This window comes from Hemiscyllium ocellatum, chromosome 20 (assembly GCF_020745735.1).
Source record: "Hemiscyllium ocellatum isolate sHemOce1 chromosome 20, sHemOce1.pat.X.cur, whole genome shotgun sequence".
Lineage (NCBI taxonomy): Eukaryota > Metazoa > Chordata > Chondrichthyes > Orectolobiformes > Hemiscylliidae > Hemiscyllium > Hemiscyllium ocellatum.
The window spans coordinates 7,780,405-7,804,705 of NC_083420.1; the positions used below are offsets into that span (position 1 = coordinate 7,780,405).

Below are 24,301 nucleotides of genomic sequence, written 5' to 3' on the forward strand. Positions count from 1 at the left end.
TGCACATCTTTGGACCGTGAGAGGAAACCGGAGCACCTGGAGGAAACCCACACAGGTGCAGGGAGAACGTGCAGACTCCACACAGGTAGTCACCCGAAACTGGAATTGAGTCTGGGACTGTGGTACTGTGAGGCAGCAGTGCTAGCCACTCAGCCATTGTGCCACCCCATCTGAAGTCCAAGTGTTAATCTCATAAATCTACTTTGTACATTCCCCACCCCCCCCCCCCCCCCCAAAAGCAAGGTTATGATAAGTTTCCTAAATTATAGTGCCACAGCTCTCTCACTGTCTCGCGCTCTCGCTGTCTCTGGCACTTTCGCGCCCTCTGGCACACTCGTTCTCGTTCTCTCCCTCACTCCCTCCTTCACACTCTCTCTCTCTCACTCACTCTCTCACTCTCTCACTCTCTCACTCTCTCACTCTCTCACTCTCTCACTCTCTCACTCGCACCCTCTCTCGCACCCTCTCTCGCACCCTCTCTCCTCTCCCCCCCCCCCCCCCCCCCTCTCCTGTTTGTGGTTCAGTAGGGTTTTGTGTAGCTGAAGCATAACATCTATCTCCTTGTGTTCTTTCCTTTTACATTTTTGAAGTCAGTGTTCGATTCATCAGCTTTTATGCTGACTACCTCATTACAATGTTTTGATGATCTGTGCATCTGGACACCCAAATTTCTATTTACCTTTACAGTTTCTAGTTTTACACCTTCTTAAAATGTACCGCCTTCCATCTTTTCAGGTCCAAAGTAGATGCCTTACATGTACCTATATGGAAATCCATTTGCTGCTGTTTTCCCCATTCACTTTAACCATCAGTATCACTTTGTAATTGTGTACCATGTCTACACTGCTTGTTGTCTCACCAATATAAGTGTCATCAGTGAACTGGGGTACTTGGCTTTCTATCCCATTGTCCAGGTTGTTCATAAATATGGTAATATTTAAGGCTCAACACAGATCCTAGTGGCACACCATTAGGCACTTCCTGCCAATCTGAGTATTTGTCATTATTTCTACTCTGTATTCTGTCGCTCCCCAGTTTTGTAACAGGTCAATAACTTGTCTTGCGTTCCATCACCTTCAACCTTAGCGAATAATTTCCTATGAAGGATTTTATTGGTTGCCTTTTGAATTCCATACAAACAGTGTCTGTAGATCTCCCCCTGGCCACTGGACTGGCTGACATTACGGTGAAAACCTCTCCTTGTAAACCTGTCCCCTTGCCTGAGGTGTGGTGATTCTCAGGTTAAACCAGCACCCGCTGTCTCTCTGAGAGAAGCCCTATGGTCTGGTAAGACTCGGGTGACTTTACTGTTTTGCTTTAATCACCTTTTCAAAGAAAGTGTTTGGCCAAGTTTGACCTTATTGCAAACCCATGCTCTTTCTCTCAATTTAGCTGAAATCTTTCAAGGTGTTAAATCACTCAATCCTTGTAGATGTTCAAACTTTTCTGACAACAGATGGCTAACAGATCTATAATTCCCTGGAACTCCTGTCTCAATCAAAAGGTTGTTCAATTCCACAAACTGAAACCAAATTGTATCTGTGTAGAGTCTACATTGGTGAACTTTCTGTGATATGTAACCGTAGCAATTTTTTTTTCTCATTGAAAGAAAGCTGAAACTTTCCTGAATTAATTAATTTCACTTATAAATGTGTATTTTGTTTAATTTTATTTAAGCCTATAAAGTGTGAGTGTTGAATTTGAACATCAGTGCTGGTAAAATAAACCAGCTGTCTGTGATCTGGCATGCTCCTCCGATGCCCTCATTGTGCCACAGAATATTGTTTATGCATTGCTTGCTTTTTCTTTGTCTGCATTTATTGGGACTGCTCTCAATGATGGCCAATATGTTGTGCTAGTTTGTGACCTTTGAATTGTGTTGATTAATTGTGTTCTTCTTGTCCTGCTCTCTGTGCTGTGCTGTTGCTGCTGTTGTGGCTGTTTTCTGTGTTACCACAGTCATCGCCAACCATGGAGAAAAAGGTAAATGTTGCTCAGTCATTTCAATCCTTGTATTCCCAACGCCAAACTCTTTGCCCCATCCCTTTCTCTAACCCAGCTGGGAACATTTGAGGTCCCTTCTGTCTCTGTATTTAATTCTGAAGTATTGTGATTAATCATTGCACTTATTGAGTAGTCATTAAAGTTTGTTTAATGAATGTACATATAAGTCTTTGTCCAGGCTTTCTGATGAGGGCCCTAGCACGCAAATAAAAATATAACGGGACATATTTCCTGTCTTTGTTTTTTATTGTGACACTCTAGATGTGAGTATAAATGAGCCTAAAGTAAGTGAAAAGTCTGATTTTATTTTGAACCTGTTAAAGTCTAATAGGGTGAAACCGCAAAGCATTCTGCAGCCATTGAAAGTTATTTTATTCCTGTTTTGGAATAAATCAGTTTATTAAAAAGAAGGATTTTGATTTATCACCAAGCTGTTGAAAGAGTTTAATGCAAGGAAGTTTTCCAGGTTAATTGATGGAAGTATCACAGTTAGGCAGGAGCATTAGACTGTGCTGTTCCAGAAATGCACAGGGCAGCAGAAGGCAAAATGAATAATGTCTGGAGTGGCTTTTTTGACATCAGTTCTACTGCAAACAGAGTGAGCTGCCAAGGTTTAGTGCAAAAGCAATGGGAAGATTTGCATTTTTATAGTGTCATCCAGAAACAAGAATTTGCTTCAGATGAATTACTGATGGAATTGTGAAACGACTGGCGTGCAACCTGTCACAGCAACTAACACCAAAATAACTGGAGCAAACATCTAATGAGGTGAGGCAGCAGTTAACATAGTTTTGATAGTATTGATTGATTGAGGTAGAAATGTTGGCTTTGTGAATTCCTTGCCTCGGCAGTAGTGCAGTGAATGCTTGAGCTATTAGGCTGGGTACACTGTGATGAAGTGACTGGGTCATACTGATCTGCTGGGATTGTTATTGTTTGGCCTTCAGTGTCAGTAGTGAATGCCTGCATTGACCCAGGGTCTGTATCGCAATAAAACTCGAAGCAGCAACCAGATGCTTTTTCTCTGCACAATATAAGATTGATAGGCTTCTTAAAAATATTAAGTGTGATGTTTCTAAGTGCTAATGACATATGTTTTTTTTAAAAACTTGTTACCATGTGTGTCCTATATCCCTTTACATTATTTATTCATGTTCTGTACATCCCTAGATGAAGCAGCTCTATTGGTGAGTGACTGTATCAATAACTAGAGTGCAGCAGGGGCTCAGAGAAGGTCCAAGTGCCAGGGGCTGTCTTTGTTGGGGTCACCATTGGACCATTGCTTTGGCAGGTGGTGCCAAAAAGCTAATGGGACTCCTCATATATGACCTTACAAGTTAGACTTTTGGAAGGCAGATTCTCAGAATTCTGAGTGACGTCGCAAAGGTTATTGGTATGTTCTGGAACAATGCTGCTTTACTACATGTGACTGTTTTCAAAGCAAATTATAGTTAGTCTTGACTATACTTTGGGTTTGTTCCCGTGTTTCCACAGCCTTCATTGGGAATGTGCATTGAATAGTCCCTTATTTTGTATAAATCATTTGGGTATTAATGGCTCCAGCTGCTGATTAATATAAATGATCGATTATAGATATATAAAATTAATGTAAATGGTTTATACAAATGTTTGTATAACCATTTTTATAAACTGTTTATATAAATGACTTACGCTTGAATGTTGGCGAGTTAATCAGTAAGCTCGCAGATGACAGAAAAATTGTTGGAGTGATTAATAGTAATGAGGCTAGCCTTAGGAGGATGTACACAGGATAGTCAGGGTAGCTGATCATTGGCAAATGGAATTCAAACCAGATCATCGTGAGGTGATGCACTTGGGTTGGCAAGATGAGGGGAATACATGATGAATGATAGGTCCCTGGGAAACACTGTCCACTGTATACCACTCCCTTAAAGTATCAGGGCAAGTGGATAACTTGGTTAAGAAGGTATATGGTATACTTGCCTTCCTTAGCCTATTCAGAGAGTTTAAGAGCAGTCAGGTTATTTTGGAACTGTATATAATGTTGGTTAGGCCATAGCTAGAGGATGATGTACACTCTGGAACCCAGGGATAGGACAACACTGGCAAGAGTGCAGAGGAGAGTTACCAGGCCTGGTCTGGAGAGTCAGCAATGAAAAAAGACTGGTCAGATTGAGGTTGGTTTCTTAGAGCAGAGGAGGTTGAAAAGGGACATGATTGAGAATTATAAAATTATGAAAGGTGTGGTCAGAAAGCAGCTTTTCCTTTGATGGAGGGGGCAGTAGCTTTAGAGGGGATGTGAGGAATAACATTTTCACGTGGAGGATGGTGGGAATGTGGAACTCCCTGCCTATGGGGTGGTAGAGGTAGAAACCTTCAAAACATTTTGGAACTTCTCAGAAGTGCCCTTGCAATGTGAAGGTCTAAAAGGCTATGGCCAAGTATTGGAAAATAGGATTAGAATAGTTAGGGTGTTTTTGACTGGATGGGATGAAGGGCCTTTGTTCTGTATTGTGGATCTCTCTGATTCAGACTCTGTTGTTGATGTAAAGTGCTTTAGTACATGGGTCAGTAGTGCAGTATGAGTATGATCTTCTGCCTGTTGTTAGTTTGTGGGGGTGGTTGCTCTTTGAAGGGAACTGATGTAATCTCATGAGTAAAGGAACAAACTTGTTTAGTCTGTATTGTTCCTCTAAGCAACACTGTGCAGTACTTCGCACTGATAGGCTTACAGGCATTGATGCACATATTGCACAAACAATAGGCTGTAATGAATATAGTTTGCCCCCGCTTCTGCATTCCCACTGCCTTTCAGATTTTTTTGTTCCACATGCATTAACATTGGTATTCAAGTGTTTCTGCATAATGATCCAGAGTCCCATGCCCTTCTGATTACGTGCCAACTCTGCACTGAAACGTAAGAACCCTAGGGAATACAACATATTGTCTTGCCCTCTGGAAATGCCATCTTGCAAGATATTATTCCTGGAACTCAATGGGAAACTTACTGATGCTTGCGTTGTGTATTTAGTAGGAGCATGGAGGAAATCCTGAAGAAACAGATGTCTATTAATTTTCCACTGGCGTTACTGTGGGAGATGGGGCAATTACTGATTCAATTTCAGAGCTCATACCTATTTTGCCACAATACGTGTAATTTGTACAGTTGTGCTTTTTAAAAATTGCAACCCCATTTACTTGATCACCTTTTAATAATCACCTTTTGTAGAACACTATCCAGACAGTATCCACTTTCCAACAGATCACTCGCGTCATCTCATGGAGTAGGAATGTTATTTTCTCTTTGCTTTGGTATTTCATGTGGGTTGTCCTCATGAGTGTGAGACAACAAAAGCTTTGGCAGAATCTGTTCTTTTCTCAGCTTTACTCAAGTACTCACCTTTGGTATAAAAATAAATCCTTATATGTCTATGGACGAACTTCCTGAATTTGTGCACCTTCTGTATCTCTGGCAAGTTGTATATCCAAACCTATGAGAATTTGTTTTGGGGGGGTGGCAGGGGTTGGTGTAAACATTCAATGTTTAAGGCAACATCGGTGTACAAAAAGAAGAATGGTCAGGCCCATTCTTTGACCTGAAACCTGAAATTAGAACATAGAAAAGATGGTGGGACAGGTGATGCGTCACAGGTGCAGCATGTGGGAGTTCCTGGATGCCAGTTTGGTCCAGAACAAATATGTCTGCAGCAAGTGTTTGACGTTCAAGCAGCTTTGACTCCGGGTTTTGTACATTAGGAAAGGGGAGGTGTCTGCACCCTTTGTAGCAGGAGGCAGCCAAACTCTTTAGGATAGGGTCTTTTGTCAGGGGCTAGGGACAGAAAGAACTGGATAAGGGCAAGGTTTGAAGGGTTATGAATTAACTGACTATGGCACCGTGTTACAGGAGGTCGTTCAGGAGTAGGACATTACAAAGGAATGCAGTGGTAGCAGGGGACAGTATAGTAAGGAGGTGTGATCTGTTCTCTGGAGGAAAGAGCACAAAACCAGAGAGCTATATTGCCTGCTGGTGCCATGGTTCAGGATATCTGCTCAGGCCTGGACTGGAGCCTGCAGTGGGAGTGAGTGGAACCAGTTGTTGTGGTCCTTATAGGTACTAATGACATTGGCACAACAGGGAAGGCTGGAGAAAATGAGGACTGCAGATGCTAGAGATCAGAGTCAAAGAATGTGCTGCTGGAAAAGCACAGCTGGCCAGGCAACATCGAGGAACAGAAGAGTTGATGTTTTGATTCCTGATGAAGGGCCTTTGCCTGAAATGTTGACACTCATGCTCCTTGGATGCTGCCTGACTGGTTGTGCTTTTCCAACAGCATGCTCTTCGACAACAATGAAGGCAGTTTCTATATCAGGAACTAGGCGCTGAAATAAAAAGCAGAACCTCATAGGTGATACCCTGTGTTATTGCCCGAGTCATGTGCAAGTTGGCACAGAGCAAATCTGATTCGGGAGATTACTAGTTTGCAGATGACGCCAAAATTAGGAGGTGTTGTGGACAGCGAAGAAGGTTACCTCCGATTACAACAGGATCTGGACCAGATGGGCCAATGGGCTGAGAAGTTGGAGTATAATTCAGATAAATGCGAGGTGCTGCATTTTGGAAAAGCAAATCTTAGCAGGACTTATACACTGAATGGTAAGGTCCAAGGGAGTGTTGCTGAATAAAGAGACCTGGGAGTGCAGATTCATAGCTCCTTGAAAGTGGAGTTGCAGGTAGATAGGATAGTGAAGAAGGCGCTTGATATGCTTTCCTTTATTGGTCAGAGTATTGAGTACAGGAGTTGGGAGGTCATGTTGCGGCTGTACAAGACATTGATTTGGCCACTGTTGGAATATTGCATGCAATTCTGGTCTCCTTCCTATCGGAATGATGTTGTGAAACTTGAAAGGGTTCAGAAAAGATTTATAAGGATATTGCCAGGGTTGGAGGATTTGAGCTACAGGGAGAGGCTGAACAGGCTGGGGGGTTTTCCCTGGAGCGACGGAGGCTGAGGGGTGACCTTATAGAAGTTGACAAAATTATGAGGGGCATGGATAGGGTAAATAGGCAAAATCTTTTCCCTGGGGTCGTGGAGTCCAGAATTAGAGGGCATAGGTTTAGGGTGAGGGGGAAAGATATAAAAGAGACCCCAGGGACAACATTTCACACAGAAGGTGGCATGTGTATGGAATGAGCTGCCAGAGGAAATGGTGGAGGCTGGTACAATTGCAACATTTAAGAGGCATTTGGATGGGTAAATTACTAGAAAGGGTTTGGAGGAATATGGACCGGGTGCTGGCAGGTGGATCTAGATTGGGTTGGGATATCTGGTTGGCATGGACAGGTTGGACTGAAGGGTCTGTTTCCATGCTGTACATCTCTATGATTCTACCTCAGTTTTAAATGTGTGACCCCCTTATTATTAAACAGTGTCCCCTAGCTGTAGATTCTTCCACAAGAGGAAACATCCTTTCCACATCCCCCCATTACCCCACCCCTGTCAAGCCTCCTCAGGATCTAATAATGTGTCAATTATGTAAGAGGATTTAGGTCCAGCCTGTCCTTCGAGGACCACCCACTCAGTCGAGGTGTAGTCTGGTAAAGCCTCCCTGAACTGTTTCCAAAACACTTACATGGCTCCTCAAATATACTGAGCAATACTGTACACAGTACTCCAGATGCGGTCTTACCAGGATCGTGTATAACTGAGGCATAATCTCCCTCCTCTCATATCCAACTATCCTTGCAATATTCTATTAGCTCTCCTAATTATTTGCTGTACCTACACCCTAACCTTGTGTAATTCATGCACCAGGGCACCCAAATCCCTCCCTATCTCATGTGTCTCTATATATCTTGGTCTTAAAGATGTTCAATGACTTTGCCACAGAAGACTGTGGGGGCTGAGTTCCACAGATTCCATCCCTGAAGGGTTGTCCCTTCACTCTGAGGCTGTGCCAGAGTCCTAGTCTCTCCTACCAGTGGAAATATCATTTCCAAGTCTAATCTACCCAGGTCCTTCAGATATCTGTAAGTTTCAATCAGATTCCCCATATCCTTCTAAACTCCGTTGAATACAGACCCAGAGTTCTCAACTGCTCCTCATATGAGAAACCTTTCCATCCCTAGGATCGTTCTTATAAACCTCCTCCGGACTCCCTCCAACTCCGGCATGTCCTTCCTTTGATACGGGGCCCAAACCCACTCAGTGTTCCAAATGCAGACCAGATACTTTGAAAGCCTCAGCAGGACATCTCTGCTCTTGTATTCCCTAAACTAATGCTGACATTGCACTTGCTTTCCTAGCTACCAACTGAACCTGCATGTTAACCTCAAGAGAATCCTGAACTAGGCCTATGTCCCTTTGTGCTTCAGATTTCCAAAGTCGTGCTCTGTATACAAAATAGTCTATGCCTCTATTCTTCTGATCAAAGTGCATAATTTCACACTTTCCCCACACTGTGCTCCATTTGCCACTTCTTTGCCCATTCTCCTAGTCTGTCCAAGTCCTTCTGCAGCCTCCCTGCACTTTTTCAACACTACCTGCTCCTCCATCTATCTTTGTGTCAACTGCAAACTTAGCAAAAATGCCCTCACAGTTCCTTCATCCAGGTGGTTAATGCCTAACATGACTTGTTGAGGTCCAAACACTGAACCCTGTAGGCTTCTGAAAAAGATCTCTTTATCCCTACTCTCTGCCTTCTGCCAGTCCTCTACCCAAGTCAGTACTTTGCCCCAAATGTCATGGCCTCTTATCTTACTTTACAGCCTCCTGTGCAGTACTGTGTCAAAGGCCTTCTGAAACTCCACATTGATCATATCCACTGGCTAGCAACTGTTTAACTTGCTCATCACCACCTCAAAGAATTTTAACTGATTTGTCAGGCATGACCCCCCTCGAAGAAAGTGAGGACTGCAAATGCTGAAGATCAGAGTCGAGTGTGCTGGAAAAGCACAGCAGGTCAGGCAGCATCCGAAGAGCAGGACAGCATCAGGTTGAAGAGATTATGCCCAAAACATTGACACTCCTGCTCAAACGCTGTTTTTCCAGCACCACACTCTTCGACTATGACCTCCCCTTGACAAAGCCATGCTGACTCAGCCCTATGTTACTATACATTTCTGCAATCTCATCCTTAAAAATAGACTCTAAACTCTTAGCAATGACTGAGATCAGGCTAACCAATGTATAGTTTCCAGTATTCTGCCTTCCTCCCTTTGTAAACAGCAATGTAAAATTAGCCATTTCCCAGTGCTCTGGGACCCTCCCTGGCTCCAGTGATTCCTGAAAGATCACTGCCAGTGCCTCTACAATCCCCTTCCGAACCCCAGAGTGTAGTCCATCTACTCAGGGTGATGTATCCACCTTCAGATTTTTCAGCTTTCCCAACACCTTCCCTTTAGTCATGACCACTACACTCACCTCTGTCCCCAGCTCTTGAAGTTCTGGGACGTTACTGGTGTGTCCCACTGAGAGACTGATGAAACCATTCGGTTCCCCCACCATTTCTTTGGTCTCTATTACTAGCTCTTCTGCCTTGGTTTCAAGCATTAAATGTCTTCTCTCTCACCTTTTAACACATCTAAAATCTGCAGTCTTTTTTAATATTACCAGCAGGCGCACCCTCATATTTCATCTATTCCTCCCTTGTTGCTTCTCAGTTGTCCTCTGCTGGTTTTTAAAGGCTTTCCAATCCTCTAGCGTCCCACTAAGCTTCACCACATTGCACCTTTTCCCTTTTGCTGTTTTGCTGTCTCTCACCTCCCTTGTTAGCCCTGGTTGCCTCATCCTCCCCTTAGTATATTGTGTTCTAAGGAACAGTCCCCAAACTATAAACTTTTTACCTCAGCCATCTTTACTGACTTTTCCCAATCAATGTATAGATTAAAATCTTCCAGGATTAGCGCCCTGCCTTTCTGACAAGCTCTCATTATTTCCTCCTTTGTGCTTCACCTTACTATGTGTTTACTGTTAGGGACCAGTACATTCCTTCCACAAGTGACTTCCTGCCTTTACACTTTTTCATCTGTACTCAAACTGCTTCCACATCAGGGTTTCCTGAACTTTTGTCATCCTATAGAATTAGAGAATCCCTACAGCACGGAAGCAGGCCATTCTGCCCATCCAGTCCAGTAGAGTACCCTCCAAAGAGTATCCCAACCCCACCATCCCCCCAGCACCGCCCTATGCCGGCTTACCCAAGCTTGCAAAATCCCTGGACACTATGGCGTAGTTTGTATGGATGATCCACACAACCCGCACATCTTTAGACTGTGGGAGGAAACAGGAGCACCCGGAAGAAACCCACACAAGGGTAGAGTGTGCAAACTTCATACAGACAGTCGCCTGAGGCTGGAATCAAACCCAGGTCCCTGCCGTTGTGAGGCAGCAGTGCTAACCACTGAGCACCATACCACTCTAAATCCTTGTCTATTGTGCTAATATTGTCGTTCACAAACAGCCCATCACATTTTACTGACTCCCTGTCCTTCCTAAACATCTTGAAAATTCAGGTCCCAAAGTCATCCTGCAGCCACGTATCAATAATGACTTCTAGAGCATACTACTTGGCTCATCTGTTTGTATTTGAATGCACACGCTGTACAGTGTCCTCTGGAACTTATTTGGTTCTGATTCTGCTGCTTCCAGTTGCTCATTGTCGTGGCAGGTGTATTGGGTCCAGGTCAATGTGGATGCCGACAGAGTCCATGGTTAAGTGCCATGCTTCTCAAAATTCTCTGGCTGTCCTCTGTTTAGCTTGTCCTATGATCGCTGTGTTGTCCCAGTTGAATTTATGGTCCCTGTCATTTGTATGTGGGGCTACTAGAGACAGCTGGTCATGGCATTAGTGGCTCATTGGTGCTCATGGATGCACTGTTAGTTGTCTATCTGTTTGCCCCATATAATGTTTTGTGTAGTCCTTACATGGAATCTTGTAAATTACGTTAGTCTAGCACATGATGGGTATGAGGTCTTTTGTCCTGGTGTTAGTCTTAGCAATTGGTTTCATCTTAGATTCACTCTGTCTATCCCATCCTGCTACATGCTATCATTTTCCTTATTAATAACTTTGACTCTGCTCTTTGACCTTACCACATCTTCCCAAATTTGATGCCTTGCCCCCATTATTTGGTTTAAAATCCTCTTTACTTCCTCAGTTCTTGCAGATGTCACCCCCAGTATGGTTCAGGTGCAAACTGTTCCACATCCCACCTTCCCCAGTACTGGTGCCAGCATCTCACCAACCAAATCCAATTTCACCCATGCCAGCCTTTAGGCCTAATCAGCATAACTAACTGTACCTCTTATGCTCGCATCCAAACCATTTATGTAAATGACAAAAAGTCGGCGACCCAGCACAGATTCTCGTGGCACTGTTGAGAATCTTTGGAATTCCTTTTGGATGCACAAACTTTAGTTGTTTTAAAAGCAGAGGTCAATAGATTCTTGATGACCAAGTGGATGAGGATTTGAGGTTAAAATCAGATCAGATGTGACTTCGTCGCAAGGTACAGCAGGCTTGAAGGGTGGAGTGGCTTACACTCCTTGTTTGTACAAACAGCTGGCTCGGCAAAGAGGAAACTAAAACGGTAATGGACTAATGTGGTTTCTGAATTATCAAATTCTGCCAAAGACTCATTTGTCCTCTGTCCAGAGACAGAAGATTAAATGTGGGGCATTACTGCCAGGTATTATGAGTGTGTGTTCAGGGATAATTATACATGAATCTGGAGCATTCCAGAAGGGATTGCTGGCAAGTATTTTTGATGGGAGGTGTGTGAAGTGGGTAATATGCATTTGCTGATTAATAATGGAACCAGAAATGAGTTTTAGAAAGCTTAAGGAATCCTTGATCAATGTGAAAACAAGGATAAGTACATTCATCCTTGCAACTACTGCACCAAATCTGTTACAGATTCCCTGCATCTGATGTTTGACATCTTTTGGTGATGTCAGTATCCATCTCGATTCATTGTTCCCTCTGACTAACTTTACTTCCTTGCCTTGACTTCTCCATCTGGCACAGTGGCTCAGTGGTTAGCTCTGCTGCCTCTCGGTGCTAGGGACCCGGGTATGATTCCAGCCTCTGACGTCTGCTTGTGTGGAATCTGCACATTCTCCCCATGTCTGCATGGATTTCCTCCCACAGTCCAATGCAGGTTAAGTGAATTGGCCTGTGGGAAATTTCCCTGTAGTGCCCAGGAAGTGTAGGTCAGGTGGATTAGCCATGGCAAATGCAGGGCTTCAAGAAGTAGGGTGTGCCTGGGTGGGATACACTTCACAGGGTTGGTGCAGACTCGATGGGCTGAATGGCCGCCTTCCATGCCTTCTATGATGTAAACTTTGACGGAGAGACATGGCAGGCTTGAAACATGAACTCTGTTTTTTTTCTCCACAGATGCTAGCAGACTTGCTGAGTTTCTCCAGCATTTTCTGCATAGGGTCTGTATAAGCTCTTCGGCCATTTCCATTTTCACACTCCCTCAACCTTTCCATCTCCATCCCTGAAGAAGGGCGTCTGCCCGAAACGTCGATTCTCCTGCTCCTTGGATGCTGCCTGGCCTGCTGTGCTTTTCCAGCAACACATTTTTCATCTCCCATCTCCATTCACGTCAGTCACCAGTATCACCAACTCTGACCACATCGTTGCATCACTTACTCTGCATGTCCTTGTATCCTCTTGCAATCCCATTCACATCCCAAATGCATTTTTTAATAGCAACTGCAGCTGTGTGCAGTAAGGAGGATTAGGAAAGTTTTATTTCTTGTTTATCTCAAAGGTATAGGATTTGGGAGCTCCATCGCCATGTAATACCATTGGTCTGCACACCTAGCGGGGCAGACTGGAGGCGCTGAGTTGCCTACGCCTGCTCCTAGTCCTTATGTTCTTCTGAGACATCAAAGAACGAGAGAGAGAATAAACTAATGAAGATGGTGAGCATATCAAACCTGTAAAGCAAATGTATGCCCCAGTACATGCATTTCCCTTCAAAGAACAAAGATGTGGTTATATGTCGAATTCTTTCAGAGTTTTGGAAAGATATCACGTGGAATTCTGAAATTTAAAAGAGAAATAAAGAATCCGAAGGAAGTGCTAATTGAGATAGAGGCTGGTGTTGACTTTCAGAGCTCTGGTCAGTGATTGGTGACCGACTGCCAGGAATTTGTATCTTGAAATTGCTACTCACTTTGGTGATTGTGGGAATTGAAAGCACAACTGGTGCTCTACAGTTTGGGGATGTTATCAGTCACAGGAAGCTGACAATGTTCTCCACACTGTCATTTCAGCACATTATTGTTTCAGGGAAATGGAACACTTGAACATGTTTCCTTCAAATGGGCAGCACGGCAGCTCAGTGGTTAGCACCGCTGCCTCTCAGTGTCAGGGACCCAGGTGACGATCTATGTGGAGTTTGCACATTCTTCCTGTGTCCGCTTGAGTTTCATCTGGGTGCTCCGGTTTCCTCCCATGGTCCAAAGATATGCAGATTAGTTGGCTTGGCCATAGTGTTGAAGGATGGCCATTGCTAAATTGCCCATAGTATTGAGGCATGTACAGGCTAGGTGGGTTAGCCATGGGCAATGCAGGGTTATATGGGGGGTGTGGGGTTCTGGTTGGGATTGGTGTGGACTCATGGGGCAGAATGGCCTTTTTCCACATTGTATAGGGAGTCTATGCTTCATTCTGGCGAGGAAGTTGAACCCATACTGTATCTCCTGACTGCAATCAGAAGGCAGCATCTTGTATCCTTGACTCTCGCGTTGTTGTACAGAGTTTGTACTTTCACCTTTGCATAGCCCACAGACTATGAAATAAAATGGTTGATTGGCTGGACTGCTTGCACTTTGTGAAGAGTTGGTTGATTGGCTTGACGGCATTTTCTACTTTATGATAGGACAGAGATGAGGATATATGTTTAAGTCTCCAAGTCTTGGAAAACGCAACAGATTCACATGATGTGAACCTCCGAGGCAAGGCCAGCATTTATTGTCCATCTGTAATGTCCTTGTAAAGGGGAAGATGAACCCCTTTCTTGTTTCTGTCCTGTGTATTGTAGTTCTGGCAGTGTCACGGGTTAGGTGGGCAGTTTGATGGCACAATTTAAGGGAGCAATTACACTGTGCCACAAAGAAAAGGCAAGGAATTGCGTCCCAATTGTAAGCTGTCCATCTCGGTGGTGTCGTCATTGGGGAATTTGGGTACAAATGTTGGCTCACAGGCCAAGTTAGAAAGTTGAAACGAAAAGGCCACCATGGTTATGTTAACATGAATTATCCAGTTATGATCACGGTTTGCACTGAGTGCAAATTGCTTGCTGCATTACAGCACTGACTGTAGTTTAAAAAGTGCTTAATTGTATGTCCTTAAACACAGAATATAAAATGTAAGTCTCTTTTGTTTAAACATTTTGTAGCTATTTAGGTAAAATGCAATTCTAGTAGGTGGGTGGATGTAAGTAACAACGCTTTCTTGATTAAGGAATCGATACACATTTAAGGTAAGGTGGGAAAGTTCAAAGGAGCTGGATGTAGGTTTGCTTGCTGAGCTAAAGGTTCATTTTCAGATGTTTTGTCACCAGACTAGGTAACATCACCAGTGAGCCTCTGATGAAGCACTGGTGTTAGTGACCTTTCTCTTTGTGTGTTTTGGTTTCCTTGGATTGGTGATATCATTTCCTGTGGTGATGTCATTTCCTGTTCTTTTTCTCAGAGGGTGGTAAATGGGGTCTGAATTGATGTATTTGTTAAGAGTTCTGATCGGAATGCCATGCTTCTAGGAATTCTTGTGCGTACCTCTGTTTGGCTTGTCCTAGGATGGATATGTTGTCCCAGTCATAGAGGTGTATAGCACGGAAACAGACCCTTCGGTTCGAATTGTCCATGCTGACCAGATATCCCAACCCAATCTAGTCCCACCTGCCAACACCTGGCCCTCCAAACCCTTCCTATTCATATACCCATTTAGATGCCTCTTAAATGTTGCAATTGTACTATCCTCCATACTTCCCTGGCAGCTCATTCCATTCACATACCATCCTCTGAGTTAAAAAGTTGCCCCTTAGGTCTCTTTTATATCTTTCCCCTCTCACCCTAAACCTATGCCCTCTAGTTCTGGACTCCCCCACACCAGTGAAAATACTTTGTCTATTTATCCTGTCCATGCCCCTCATATTTTTATAAACCTCTATAAGGTCACCCCTTAGCCTCCAACCTTCCAGGGGAAACAACCCTAGCCTATTCAACCTCTCCCTGTAGCTCAGATCCTCCAACCCTGACAACATCCTTGTAAATCTTTTCTGAACCCTTTCAAGTTTCACAACATCTTTCCGATAGGACGGAGACCAGACTTGCACGCAATATTTCAACAGTGACCTAACCAATGTCCTGTGCAGCCGCAACATGACCTCCCAACTTCTTCACTCAATACTCTGACTAATAAAGGAAAGCATACCAAATGCCGCCTCCACTATCCTATCTACCTGCAACTCCACTTTCAAGGAGCTATGAACCTGCACTCCAAGGTCTCTTTGTTCAGCAACACTCCCTAGGACCTTACCATTAAGTGTTTAAGTCCTGCTAAGATTTGCTTTCCCAAAATGCAGCGCCTTGCGTTTATCTAAATTAAGCTCTATCTGCCACTTCTCAGCCCATTGGCCCATCTGATCAAGATCCTGTTGTAATCAGAGGAAACCTTCTTCTCTATCCACTACACCTCAATTTTGGTGACATCAGCAAACTTACTAACTATACCTCTTATGCTCACATCCAAATCATTTATATAAACGATGAAAAGTAGTGGACCCAGTACCGATCCTTCTGACACTCCACTGGTCACAGGACCTTCCTTATCTGTATGTGAGGATACTAGTGAGAGAGGGTCATGTCGTTTTGTGGATAGTTGATGTTCATGTATCCTGGTGGCTAGTTTTCTGCCTGTTTGTCCAATGTAGTGTTTGTTACAGTCCTTGCATGGTATTTTGTAAATGATGTTAGTTTTGCTTGTTGTCTGTATAGGGTCTTTCAAGTTCATTAGCTGTTGTTTTAGTGTGTTGGTGGGTTTGTGGGCTACCATGATGTCAAGTGGTCTGAGTAGTCTGGCAGTCATTTCGGAGATGTCTTTGATGTAGGGGAGAGTGGTTAGGGTTTATGGACGTGTTTTGTCTACTCGTCTGGGTTTGTTGCTGAGATCAGCAAACTGTGTTCATTGGGTACCTGTTCTTTTTGAATACCAAAGACTCTGGCCGCAAAAAGACATGGCCCACTATCATTAGTATTCTTACATGCAGTTGAGGAAGGACATCACTTCAACTGGGACAACAGCTCCATCCTAGGACAAGCCAAACAGACACGCATGAGAATTCTTTGAAACATGGCATTCCAATTGGAACTCTATCAATAAACACATCGACTTGCACCCATTTGCCACCCTCTGAGAAAAAGAACAGGAAATGACATCACAGCAAATGACATCACCAACCCAAAGAAACCTAAACCTATAAATAGAAAGCAGGTCACTAATGCCAGTGCTTCTCCGGAGGCTCACTGATGTTCTCTAGTATGGTGACAAAATGTCTGAAAATAAACCTTCCAGCTCAGCCAGCAAACTTACATCCAGAACATCAACCTGAGCTGCCGATCTTCTCAAAACTCACTAGTTCAAAGGAGATGTGAGGGGCATGTCATTTACATGGAGCGCGCCTGGAATGTACAGCCAGTGTTGGTGATGGAGGTAGAGATGATAGGGGCATTTAAGGGGCTTCTAAATAAGCACGTGAATAAGCAAGGAACGGAGGCATATGAACCGCAGACAGGCTGAAGGGATTAGTTTAACTTGGCATCATGTTTGGTACTGCATCATGGCCTGAAAGGCCTGTTCCTGTACTGTACAGATTTGTGTACTCTTGCAACAGTCATTGTTTGAGAACAACTCTTTAAACAGAAGATAGGGGTTGACTTTGTGAGGTGAATGGTACTTTCAAGAGAGTTGAACTTCATACTGACTCATTGGAACCTGTGAACTGCAGGTAATGGACCTGGTATTGGGTGCTGTCCAGGGTGCTGAATGTGACAGTGAGCGGATATCCACCGGTATTTCTGATGTGGAAATCGGAAAATAGTAGTTGCAAAAAACATTCATTAGTCTGTTCCACCACCTCTGCTCCCAGAGCTAGAATAAGGCACATGAGAAACTGAAGTAGTTTTGGGGCAATGGTTGAGGGGATTGGGGATCAGATACCTCCTTCAAGATCAGCTATCACCTGGGTGTATACATACTTTCAATGGGAGACCAATATAGGAAAGAGAGAGTATTTTAAAAAGAGTAGATCTTGCACCTATTTCTCTCAATGATTATGAAAGATTTAAAGGACCGCACCTCACGCCTAATGTAAAAGTGTCTAAACTTTCAAAAAATGTTGTTTTCTGATCTGAAGCTAAAACCATGGAAGCACTGGCAGTTGGAAAAAATGTGCTCACCAGGACGAAGGAATTTTCCTGTTTTACTGGAGTTCTGACATTTCATTGGGAATCCCACACTTTGTAATGTTTTCCTGATCTCCGCCTCGCCCTGCATGGCCCTTTGCTTTCCTTCGCATGTACATAATCCAACAAGGTCATGCTCTGTTGGTAAGGAGTTCAAATACTGAGGTCACTTTGGTGGTTTGGTGGAAATACATTAGACCTCATGCTCATGTAAACAAGGAGAAAAATAATGTTTCTTCTCAAAGTTCCATTTGAAATTACCTAGGAGCATTTGAATTTTACTAAGGATCATAAAAAGTGCCATAATTTTTTGGCTCCTCAAACTTCGGTGACTTTGTCATTTTGTTTGGTGATATGCACACGATTCCTCGTCTCACAAGATTTTTGGAACTTGTCTTTATTCACTCCCATCCCTGCCTCGCTAAGCAAAGATTATACCTACTCGACCACACCTTCATTGGGTGGACAGACCAATGAGACTAACAGCTATAAACTTCAGTTCTGATATTCTTGTGTTTGCAGCGTTGAGTTGCGTGCCTATGAAGACATTGTGTGTGACACTCTGCTCTTTAATTCAATGCAATCTGATGCCCAAAGCAAAAATTATTTGCATGGAACAATAGAATGATACCAGAGTGCATTTACTCTTCACAGACTTAGACCAAACATCTGAGCCCAGACTTAGAATAAGAACGTGAAAAGAGAACAGGAATAGGCCATCTGGCCCATTGGTCCTGCTCTGCCATTCAATAAGATCCTGGCTGATCTTTTTGTGGACTCAATCCACTTACCTGCCCACTCACGATAACCCTGAATTCTTTTACTGTTCAAAAACCTATCTTTGCCTTAAAAACATTCAATGAGGTAGCCTCAACTACTTCAGTGGGCAGGGAATTCCACAGATTCACAACCTTTGGGTTAAGAAGTCCCTCCCCAACTCAGTCCTAAATCTGCTCCCCCTCACATCTCCTCGTTCTTGTTTCACCCGCCAGTGGAAACAACCTTCCTGCTTCTGTCTTATAGAAACAAAATTATGAAGGGAATTCATAAGAATTCCCCCTTCATTCTGTCTAAATTCCAAAGGATATAATCCCAGTCTACTCAGTCTCTCCTCCTAAGTCAACCCTCTCAATCCCAGAGTCAACCTCGTGACCCTCCTCTGCACCCCCTCCAGTGCCAGTACATCCTTTCTCAAGTAAGAAGACTAAAACTGGAAAGATGAGATGCTCTTTCACCATGAGGTGGAAAGACATCATCCTTCACTTTTCACTGCTACATTTAGTGGAGAAATGATGTGATGTGGTTATTCAGAGTGTTCATGATGACTGTATTTTCTGATATTTTGGGACACTACAATGTTTTGATGTGGTCATTATTGAATGATTTGCCTACAGTATTTATTGTTGTGATTATTTGAAATTGGAAATTCTTGCATTTGTCTCATTGTGTGCAAAATGGAAAGCTTTTGCAACCATTATCTCTTTATATTATCAGTAGCTGTGATAATGCTTAGAAAGCAATGACATAACCTGTGCATATACTGAGCCTTGCAATAGCAAAGTCTATACAGTCATAACGGCTAAACAACAGCCTCAATATCTTTGAAGAATGTGTGAGTTGCTGGTAAATATGAAACTTCAATTGCACATTGTTGCTCTTTCCTAGTAGGAAGGAACGACCGAATACTCTGGGCCCCCTCTTCCCTGTGCTGGACGGGAATCTCCGTGGACAGCAAGTTGGTCGTATCACTCCTGGTTCTGACAATTGGCATTTGAGTGATCTAAGTCAGCCCCCATCCAATGGTAGCGGGAAGGTGAGTGAACCTTGGGCACACAGACAATGAGCCAACTGGGCTTTCATTCCTAATGGAAAACATTGTAGACTTGGAACAGGAAATTGGCATGGTTTTAGTGTTTAATATTTCCCCTTTTAAGCTCCTTTCCTGTAGTGAACTACGGTGTCCTGCAGAAGAATGAGATTTTCCAGGTTATGGGCAATGTTTCTGCTTTTAGCAGAAGTGAGATTAAGCTGTGTGGCTGTGATGTATTTTCTTATTTCCATTCTAAGTTCTCCTCTGATCTATATCCATTGAACAGTGCACAGTCTTAACAAGTGACTAAAGCCATACTAAGTGCAATTTCCACCTCTGCTTGATCTGTTGACTCTGGAGCTGCATATTGCATTCTGATAACAGTTGTGTGTATGTCTCCTGTGTGCATTTCTCTAATTACAAAGTACACACACATGGTGACTGGGAGGCAAGGGATGGTTGTTGTAGTATGAAGAGGGAAGTTGGATGGTGAGGTGGCCATTGCCTGCCTGATTTATAGTGATTCTGTCACGGGAAGGTAGGTCGGTGGGCAGCCTTCTGCCAGAAGCCAGCTGAGGCCCTATACTGGCAACTCTGAGCCAGTGAAGGGACCTCCCCCAGGCCTGCGGCTGGTATTCCCCAGGGCTGTGTCTCCTCTCACCCCCTCGATAGGATCAGAGGGCATGAGCACACTTTATAAAAGGTTATGCCCATAAACAGGTTGGCACCAGTAGTGCTGGTAGGGGGTACTGTGTGTATTTTCTACATACTAGCCAAGAGCATTTTAAATGTGTCAATAGACATTTTTTTTCTATAACATGGACCTTGAATGGGAGCAGGTAGACAGGTTGTTACTGTGCTGTAAAGCTTTAATTAGGATCATTTAATTTTACCCCATTTTGGAAATCAGCCCAAGAAGAAACCAACTCGGATGTTGGTGTTTTTGATTCTTGTTGCTCCTTATATCTTGATGCTTTCTGATCTCCTGCCTGTTTGGTAATGTGTTTAGTCCGGCAGGCTCCTATTCATTTTATTTGTCATCTCTGATTCTCCAATCCAATTGTAGCCTTCTAATTTCAATATCCTCATTGGCTCAGCATTGAGACCTGACATTTATCATTTCACATGCACATTTATCTCCAGAACATTTGACGCTGCCGTTCTTGTTAATTGGAGTTACCAAATGGTGCGTTTCTGTCCGTGCTGGTCAGTGATCACAGGAAGAATGATCCAGGCATAAAGGAAGGAACAATGGGCTAGAAATTGGCCAGTGCTGATAAAGGCATGAAGAGGTTGATGTTACTGCAGCAACAGGCCTGATAATGCCTACTCACAGCGAGCTGTGCCCTGCCTATGGTGCTTCTAGAGGGAGTTAGCACTGCTCGGGTGACTGATTTGGGCAAAGTGTTGTGCTCGAGGGGACTGGGGGGATTTTGAAAGAGACTGGTGGCTGCAGCCTGCTGTAGTGCTCCAGATCGAAGAGTGCTCACGTCTTTGGCTCCACAAAAAAATATACGCAAGATCCTTTTTTTTTAGAGTGACATGGTGTGTAGGCCCTCCAACTCTGTGGCTGTTGTAACTTGTACAAAGACTTCGGACTCTGTGCTACCTAACAGGGGAAGAACGATAATCAATACAGATAAACTCCATGGCCAATTAAGGCAGCAAGAATGATAGAGCCTAATGGGGCTGTTTAACCCATCAGAATGCTTGCCAATTCTCGATGGAACAACTCTGGTATTTCCTGCTCATCCTCCCAAACCCCCCCCCCCCCCCCACTCCCTTTGCCGGATGGCTCTTAGTCCTTTGCCCTCAAACTCTCGTTCCATTGGCAAGTAGGAGCAACGTTTCTTTGTCTAACTCATCTAAGCTTGCCATCATCTGATATGTTTTGATCAAACTCCTTTGCTCCGAGGTGAGCAGTCTCAGTGTCTCATCGCTGACATGTCCTCGTCCCAGGAATCATCCTGATAATCTCTCCTAAACCCTCTCTCGGACTTTCATGACAGCTTCATTTCCCCTACTAACCAAATTGGAATGTTTCTTAATCACGCACTGTTCCAATAACGTCCTCACGAAAGGACCTGACCTGGAGACACACTACCTGTGGGCTATAAAGGTTCAGCCTAACTTTCTTGCTGTTGAATTCGATACCTTTATTTACAAAGCTCAAAATCATCAGGAAGAATGGTCCAGGCGTAAAGGAAGGAACAACAGGCTAGAAATGGGCCAGTGCTGATAAACGCATGAAGTGTCACTGACTTTCTTGTCTCTCCCTCTCTCCCCACCTTCTCCCCCCCCCCCCCCCCCCACCAGTCAACCAACCTCAACCCACTTTGCAGCATTTGGTCTGTGCTCTATATTAGTTGTGGCATTTTGAATCCAGCTCTAAATGTTTTTTAAGTGTGCTTAGGCTTTCTACTTCCAGTACCTTTTTCAGACAGTGAGTCCCAGTTCCCTCCCACCCAATGGACAAACCATTCTCCCCTTAAATCCCCTCTGCACCTTGTTTGTCCTAACCCAGTTCTCTTCCCCCTGAGTTATGGCTCTCTTGAGCAAGGGGAACTGAACCTTCATATCCAATTTATCGAGACTCCTCGTTATTTTTATGAACTTCAGTTATGTCTCCCCTCAGGCTCCTCCGTTCCATAGACAACTGCCCCATTCTGTCTAATCTTTCCTTGTAACTAAAGTTAGATAATATTGTCATAAATCTTCTCCATCTCCTATAATGTGTGTCTTTCCTATAATGTTGCAGCCATGACAAAAGCCCAGAATTCCATGCTCAAAAATTGGTGTGTCTCGTCCCTTTTGTTTAAATGCTCCCAAAACCTAGCGTCGATGTGGAACAATTTCTCCCCTATGACAGTTTCATTTCCCCTACTAACCAAATTGGAATATTTCTTAATCACACACTGTTCCAGATAATAACCCATTGCAAACTGTTCCAATAAACCCATGTATGAATGAATAACTGTCAACTCTGATCTTACTTTTGTTTAACTTTTTATTGCAAGTTATTTATCTGATTGCTTTGATTAATGATCTGGATGAGTTTTACCAGGAATTCCACAATTTGCTGTTCTGGAAAGAGTTGTTTTTGGGTATGGAATTTAAGATTTCTGAAATGAGATACATTTCACCAAAACATTTCAACTTGTGTGCACCTGGATATTCACAGGAATGCAACTCTGAGAGGAAAAGCAAGTTCTGTGCTATTTCACATTTTTGGCGATATGCCCTGACCAATCAGTGTTTAAAGCAATTAAATTGAATTTAATTAAATTTAAATGAAGCCTGGCAGTTAACATCAATCAGCATGAAGAGGTTTGTTCTCCATGGCAACACCACCTCCAATTGGTTGAGAAGCAATGAGCACTCCCCTGTCACGCAGACTAAATGTTATTTTTCTCTTGTATTTGTACTTCTTGCAAAATGTTCTATTCAGTACAAGAAGAGGGTGGTATGGTGGCTCAGTGGTTAGCACTGTTACGCCACAGCGCCAGGGACCTGTATTCGATTCCACCCTCAGGTAACTGTCTGTATGGAGTTTGCGCATTATCCCTGTGTCTGCCTGGGTTTCCTCTCGGTGCTCCAGTTTCCTCACGCAGTCCAAAGATGTGCAGGTTAGGTGGATTGGCCACGGTAAATTGCCTATAGTGTCCAGGGATATGCAGGGTGACGGGGATAGTGCGGCTCTGGCTGGGATGCTCTTCAGAGGGTCAGTATGGACTTGATGGATGGAGTGTCTGCTTCCACACTGTAGGGATGCCGTGATTATATGAAGGAATGTTTCAACAAAATATATTCTTTTTTTTTAAAAAAAAAAGGAATATTCTGGGGCTACTAGAATACTTTGGGAAACTTCAGAAAAAGGAAAAATAACCCCAGAAAGCCTCTTTGTATCGCTGTCTGCTCTGTGGATCAGTCTGACATCTATTTCACGTGGTTGACGATGTCCTCCAGCGCATCTCCTCCACTTCACACATCACTGCCCTTGAACCCCACCCCTCCCAACGCAACAAGGATAGAAACCCCCGATCCGCACCTTTCACTCCACCAACCTCTGCAAACAACACATCATCCTCTGCCACCTCCGCCACGTCCAAACAGACCCCACCACCAGAGATATATCTCCCTCTCCACCCCATCAGCATTCCCTCCACGACTCCCTCGTCAGGTCCACAACCCCCATCCGCCCATACCCCACTCCCAGCACGTTTCCCTGCCACTGCGGGAAGCGCAAAACCTGCGTCCACACCACTCCCCCTCACCTCCATCCAAGGCCCCAAGGATCCTTCTACATCCATCAACAATTCACCTATATCTCTACCAATGTCATCTACTGCATCCGTTGCACCCGGTGTGGTCTCCTCTACATCAGGGAGACAGGACGTCTTCTTGCGGATTGTTTTAGAGAACATCTCTGGGACATTCGCACCCACCAACTCCCCCTCCCACTCCGTCATGGACATGCAGGTCCTGGATCTTCTCCACCACTAAACCGTTACCACCTGACGCCTGGAGGAGGAACGCCTCATATTCTGTCTGGGACCTTGCAACCACCTGGGGATAAATGTGGATTTCAACAGCTTCCTCATTTCTCCCCCCTCCAACATTATCCCAAGCCTCCAATTTGTCCATCACCGTCCCCTCTGACCTATCACCTTCTCCCTCACCTTCGTCCACCTATCGCTTTCCCAGCTACCTCTCCCCAACCCCATCCCTCTTCCATTTATCTCGCAGCCCTGATGCACAAGCCTCATTCCTGATGAAGGGCTTATGCCCTAAATGTCGATTCTCTTGCTCCTTGGATGCTGCCTGACCTGCTGTGCTTTTCCAGCACCACACTCTCGACACTGGCATCTATTCATGTCTTGGGGACGTCTCTTTTTAAATTTGAAGCTTCTTCCTTACAGAAACAGAGGGCTGTGTATTTCTTTACATGTTCATGTGTTCACCCTCGATCAGCTGAGCTCCCCACCTCCCTGTGGTCTTCTCATCTGAAATCCCATACTTCGAC

General features: G+C 44.0%; 1 protein-coding gene across 6 annotated transcripts in view; it reads left to right on the forward strand.

Annotated features, from left to right (window-relative positions):
- Positions 1 to 24,301, forward strand: part of mapk8ip3 (mitogen-activated protein kinase 8 interacting protein 3) — a 212,491-nt gene that overhangs the window by 64,945 nt on the left and 123,245 nt on the right. For 3 of the 6 annotated variants that reach the window (XM_060840465.1, XM_060840468.1, XM_060840469.1), the window contains exons 5-6: positions 1,960 to 1,983; positions 19,134 to 19,281. In XM_060840465.1, coding sequence (XP_060696448.1) covers positions 1,960 to 1,983; positions 19,134 to 19,281 — 172 coding nt within the window. The remainder of the gene's footprint in view (positions 1 to 1,959; positions 1,984 to 19,133; positions 19,282 to 24,301) is intronic. The other 3 variants (XM_060840466.1, XM_060840470.1, XM_060840467.1) reach the window with 2 other exon arrangements.